General features: G+C 44.0%; 1 protein-coding gene across 1 annotated transcript in view; it reads right to left on the bottom strand.

Annotated features, from left to right (window-relative positions):
• Positions 1–89, bottom strand: part of LOC146189838 (fatty acid synthase-like) — a 66,570-nt gene extending 66,481 nt beyond the window's left edge. The window contains exon 1 of the mRNA XM_084604599.1: positions 1–89. This exon is cut by the window's left edge and continues 138 nt beyond it. Within this exon, the coding sequence (XP_084460725.1) occupies position 1 (1 nt within the window). The 5' untranslated portion in view covers positions 2–89.
• Between the last annotated feature and the right edge of the window lie 5,925 nt (positions 90–6,014).

The following is a 6,014-nucleotide window of genomic DNA, read 5'->3' as shown; positions in this document are numbered from 1 at the left end:
TTAGTACATAAAAATAGTATACGTGCACACTTTCTTCAACAGGCTTCTCTCAGGCGTAGTTTGAAGACAAATCAGTACTGCCTAAACTGGCCGCGGACCTTCTTTTCTGAAAGCGAAAGTGAGAATTGTAGAGACCCTGGTTTCGCTAAAGTCAGGAACGATATTTTATACCATCCAACTGGACTGGGCTGCTGCACCTGTGCTGTCAGACTTTATAATTGTTATGCCATCATATCGGGTTCGTTGGGCTGTCCAATGAAGCATGACCTATAATGAATTTCTATTTTTTTGTTCATCCCTGCCATCCAGTGCATTATTAAAAGACGAAGCAATCGCTCCAAAACATGAGTACAATTACCTGCGCCACGTGTCTGATACTGTTTCTTTTATACGGATGACGCAGCATTTATGTTCACGTGGCGGCGGAAAAACATACTTTCATACAGGTGATCGGACCCACGATCTATACTTGAAAAAAAAAAGGGGGGGGTGTAGTTTAAGCGCCGCCTTTAGAAGAAGACGAAAAATCATTGCCGCGGTTCCTCTCTTCTACTCACTCTAAACACGCGAACATGATGCAGATAAGGCGTCTTGTAACTGCTAGGATGTCATGGGCTCTGTACTCTAGAAACACAAAAACAGCATTTTGAAATAATAATTTAAGGTGCTTGTTTCTTACAAGTACGTTTCACAGTAACGAAGAAGGTGATATTACACTGAACTCGCATATGAAAGGACAGAACATGGCCCGCAAAAGGCACGAAGCAAAGAAGACATAACAGTATACTCTACTGCACCCACGTAGCACGCAGCCAGCACGACTACAGTTTTGAATTGTCTCCTGTAGTGACTGCCAATTCGCTCTGCTCTGCATGACAAAACGTTCGTTCCAGAAAATCTACACATGAGTACCAATCTAACCCGACTTTCTATTATCCTCAGTGTGGAGAGCTAATATTGTCCGTATGAGGTGATATATTGATAACCGCGTGCAAGCGTGAAACGGGCTGAACACTACTAATAGCGGTAGCTTTGAGCTAAGTGCCTGTTTATGTGCTGTGATGTCATCATGTCTTGCTTCAAAATCTTTTGGTGATCAGGATGTTTGTCACATCACTTTAAGGAACAAATAATTGATCATGCACTCCTTGATATGACTATCTTTATGGCTCGGTTCTACTTGCATCGCATAATGCACCCTTAATAAAGATCATAGTGTCGTGATGGCTATGTGCCACTGTATTCTTTCCATGACACCAAGATGGGGGATTTGATCATAGCTTGAGCGCTTGTATCTTGATTACAATGAAAGAAACACTGCGTTTTGTACAATGTGAACTCATTTAAAGGAAAGATAACTGGTTGGAATAAATTTGGAGCGCTGCACCTAAAATTATACGAACCCATCGGGAGGGAGGCGAATTTCCCGGAGCCTTAATTCTAGAACGTTCCTTATTTAATGAAGGACAACTCTTTTGCTTAGGACACCCTGTCTCAAATTGCAAAACACTATGGTCTTACTGACATGCCATTAAAAAGACTTCCCACGAAGCTTCCTTCCTTAAAGAAGTAAAGGAAGCTGCCTTAACGCCTCCCTGACGCGATCTCTCCCCCCGAAAGTGCATTTATCAAAAGTATTCTCGCCAGTTTCTAAAACTGAAAAATACCGGTCATCCTCGATCGCCTTAGCTTGACATTGTGTAAATATCCGATAGTTGTGTGTGCCAAAAAAGAAACCAGCAAAGTTTAGCCACGTTCACAATTTATTTCGGTCACCTCATGTACACCGATATGCACAGGCGACTATGGGGGGATCACAGAGGCTTACCGTAACAAGCCCAAACCTTCCCCTTAGTTCCTTCACCTTATCCCTGCATCGGTGTATTAAATAACTCTAACACGGAGGTCATTGGGGGCCTGTGTATGCTTCACAGTTTCTGGCAGCGAAACTTCATCACATGTTTTATTGCAACGAATGAACTGATCAAGAGGTTCAGAGCCTAGCAGAATTGTATAACGTGCGTATCGGTGCGGACAAAAGTGAACGGAACACGCTATTTCTTTCTAAACATTTTCACGTGTTGCATGGTTTAAACTATAATTTATAGTATGTGCAGACTAATAATGGACGCCAGTGCGCATTCACTTGCACAAGTAATGTTTGGTTATCTCCTATACAGAAGACGTGATTGTAATTTGACCAGAAAAACTTAGTCCGTTTATTTACCTCTTCACCTTTGCATCCTATTGTCCCATTTCCCCCTCAAATAAGTTCTCCTGACATCCCCCACTGCCACGGACGTCCTAAGCCTAGCAATATTGTCTAACGCTTGTATATTCTTTTGTCTACTCCTCTTCCAACCTCTACCCCTCGCCCCCATCTCCAGGCACCGGAGGTTCAAGCTTTGTAAAATTATCTAAAATTGTAAGTGCACTTTCCTCCATTGTGTTTGTCCTTTCAAACTACCAACAAAAGAATCATAAAAATAGAGTGCGCCTGCACTAGAAAAGCTTTACCGGGATTTCAAGTCCAATGAGAAAGGAAAGTAAAGGAGCAAGAACTAGAAATTGCAATATGTGGACGAAACTATGTATTAAAAACGCCGACGTCCTTGAAGGTTGGGAAGTTTCGAAATTGTCTAACGCTTGTATGTCCGACCGTCGTCCTTCACCCCCTATCACCTCTTTCTTCCTTCTACTAACTTAGAAAAACCATAGAACAGCTCTCGAAAGTGCTCTTGCACGATAACACGCTGATCGACAAGTTTTTGCCTGCATTTCTTCTTGTTATGTCAAAGTCATAAGGATGTTTCCATCGTCAATAAATAACCATCTATCTTCTAACTAGTTCATGCATGAAGCGACACTGCGCACCGTCCAACAGAGCCCCGACATGCTACTTGTCCTTATCAAAACAGATGTGCTGACTTGCTATGCCAAAAAAAAAAAAATCACATAAGAAAATTGTAAAACAGGTGACAGCGCATTCTCCTAATGTCATAAATATTATACAGATATTAATATCGATCATATCTATACAAAACAAATTTTATTCTCCTAACGCATACATATATATATATATATATATATATATATATATATATATATATATATATATATGAAGGAAAGAAGCCAACAGTCGGCGAGGCCAAGGAAAGCGTTGGGGATGGTATGTTTATGTCATTTTTTTTTTTTTTTTTTTTTTAATGTTTACTTCGATAACCACAGAAATTAGTAATGTAATCTGTTTAGGGGAAAGATAATTAGACACAAAGTAGAAGAAAAAACAACGTGCCGATGGTGGGATCCGAACCCACGACCTCCGAATAACGCGTCCGGTGCTCTACCAACTGAGCTACATCGACCGCTGTCCCCCCTGCTACTTTGTTGGGTATTTATGTTGTCTGTATACGAACCTTGAGAGTGTTCACCAGCGAACACTATATATATATATATATATATATATATATATATATATATATATAGAGAGAGAGAGAGAGAGAGAGAGAGAGTACACTTTAATTGTTTAACGGAATAGCGTGGGTGGTTTCCTCAGTCCAGGATACCATTGGCTTGGGCTGCCTCCCGGGCCCTGGTGGGCATGCTGCGCTGCTCAGAGAGACCCGTGTGGGCCAGCTCTGCCTCCCACTCCGCTTGGCTGAGCGCTCGAGCTTTATATTTCTCTAATTGCTCTTTGCAGTTCCATATCATGTGAAGGATGTCCGAGACTTCACCGCATGCAGTGCATGTGTTATTTTTCGGGCCAGATTTAGAGGTACTTTGCTAGGTTTGGGAATGTCCTAGCCTTTATGTACCTCCAGGTTACTGCCTCCTGTCTGCCTCCTGTCCGCTGAGGTCTTTGTGCGGTTATGCGTATTGTTTTCTTTCTAGTTTGAAGTATTGTATTAGTTCCCCGTATGTGAGAGGGGTTGAAGGCTCTGGGACAGCTGACGCAGGTGCCCGGAATGAATGCCCTCGGGCTATCCTGTCGGCAGCCTCGTTGCCGTCGATTCCCTCGTGTGCCGGTATCCACATGATTGTGTTCTTCATGTTGCCCGTCTTTTTTTCCTGCTCCATTATTCGGTGTGCCTGTTTGCATACGCGCCCCAGGAAGAAGGCACGACAGGCCTTTTGGGAATCGCTCAGTATTATGTGTTTTCTATCTTGGCTGCTGGCGTGTTTAACTGCAAGGCCGATTGCAACTTCCTCTGCATCTTCTATGTAGTTATTGGTCTTGATCGATGAGCTGGTCACCTCTCTTCCAGTGTGGTCAACTGTGGTGGCTGCCGCCGCTTTTCTCCCCAAATATGGACTGGCGTCTACATAGAGTATGTCGCTATTGTTTCTGACGACGTTGTTTTGTATAGTACCATTAAGTCTAACCAAGCCTTGCCGTCAGAGTTCTGTCACGCCTTTCTTGCACTTCGGACCTTATGTTTCCTTGCAGGACAGTAAGGGAAGCCTGAGAGCTCGCGCTTAACCGGTAAGGGCCCTTAATAAAAGTTAGAATGAAGGGTTTCTCAGGTATGGCAAGGAAATTGCCCATTGTAAATACCCTTCTATAATTGTGGCCGGAGCATTATTTGGCGGTTGTATGGACTTCAGGTCATCCGTGTGCAGTTATCGTTTGTCTTAGATCCACTTCGAGGACAACGTGTATTATCATCAGTGACGAAGTGTACACTGACCACCAGGTTTTCACTGAAGCTGGCTAAGCCGTTTTATTGCGTAGCGTAGGCCACAGAAGAAGGTGATGATTATACCTTTTAGTGGCGCAGACATCTGCAAGGACAGTGGTAGGCTGCCCAAGCTCAATGCTGCTAATTTTGTTACGAAAGTGCCCACAAATGGTATATACGCTAGTTAAGTCTGAAACACTTATGCTCAGGCGAACAATACTTTGGGCATTCACCTGGAAAAAATGACAAGCACTGCCTTGTCTGCACCTCACCAAAGAGGGCAGTGTGCTACGCTACAGAGCCATCCGCGTAAAAGTCACTACACCGAGCTGCTGATTATTACTACATTTAGTACTGGGACCATATAGCTACTTTCACAGACAGCATTTTTGGGAGTAGCCCAAAAAGAGCGATGGCGACCGAGAAAATGAAGACGTAGTGAAGAACGGCAACGCACTAATGGAGAAACTTTCTTCGGCTTTCATTGGATCCTCCTATGTTGCTTTGATTCCCTGTCAACGATGAGAAAACAGCTTCAGGTTGATACCCTCGCCCGCTATAACACTGGCACCGGATTCTTGCAGCGCCGAAAAAATGTATGAGGGAAACTTAAACTCGGCCTTTAATGATAAGACAAGATAGCCTTAGGCTCTTGAGCCCCCATGTTATCCCGCTACAGGCGTTAGGCGAACATCCGACACATCAAGTCCCGCTTCCACCAAGCCGTATGAATGCGCCTGTGTCGCACAAAAGTAGCGTGTCTGCCTGTAAAAATAAACCAGATATAATTGATCGTTATATCTGGTTTATTTTTACATTGGGCCATTGGGAAAATTGATAAATCTCAAGAATTTGATCGTTATAAGCAATATATCGTTATATCTCGTATCGTAATAAGTGGACTGCACTGTATTTTAATAAATTGTAGAAGTTCAACTATCCTTGAACCAAATTTTGCGAGCGTAAGCCACAGACCACCGCCGCACTCACTGCTGCCGCTTCGACCTTCGCACGCTTCAGCGCTTGCTAATCTAGTCGGCAATGGGCTATAGACTGGCTTCTCCTTGTTCGGGTGTCTCGGTAGCCCGGCAGGTGTCCTCAGCCTTTAGATAAAGAGGCTGGCCGCCGAGCTAAGTCCATGACCGGGCTCGGCCTGATGCTCTCTCTGAAGCGAGCACACAGACGTCCGAGCGGGCGCAACAACCTTTGCATGACAGAGCAGCTAGCGGCGCGAAGTAGTGTTATACCCCTAGAGCAAGCCAGTGGATATCATAACACGGCGTCACTCACAAATCGCAGACTTTGCCCTGCGAGCCAGCTAAAGCTCACAGCGAA

The sequence above is a fragment of the Amblyomma maculatum genome, chromosome 5 (genome assembly GCF_055883805.1).
Source record: "Amblyomma maculatum isolate TAMU_Amacu chromosome 5, ASM5588380v1, whole genome shotgun sequence".
Taxonomy (NCBI): Eukaryota; Metazoa; Arthropoda; class Arachnida; order Ixodida; family Ixodidae; genus Amblyomma; species Amblyomma maculatum.
The sequence above is the reverse complement of the archived record's forward strand: the minus strand, read 5'-3'. Positions and strand labels throughout refer to the sequence as shown.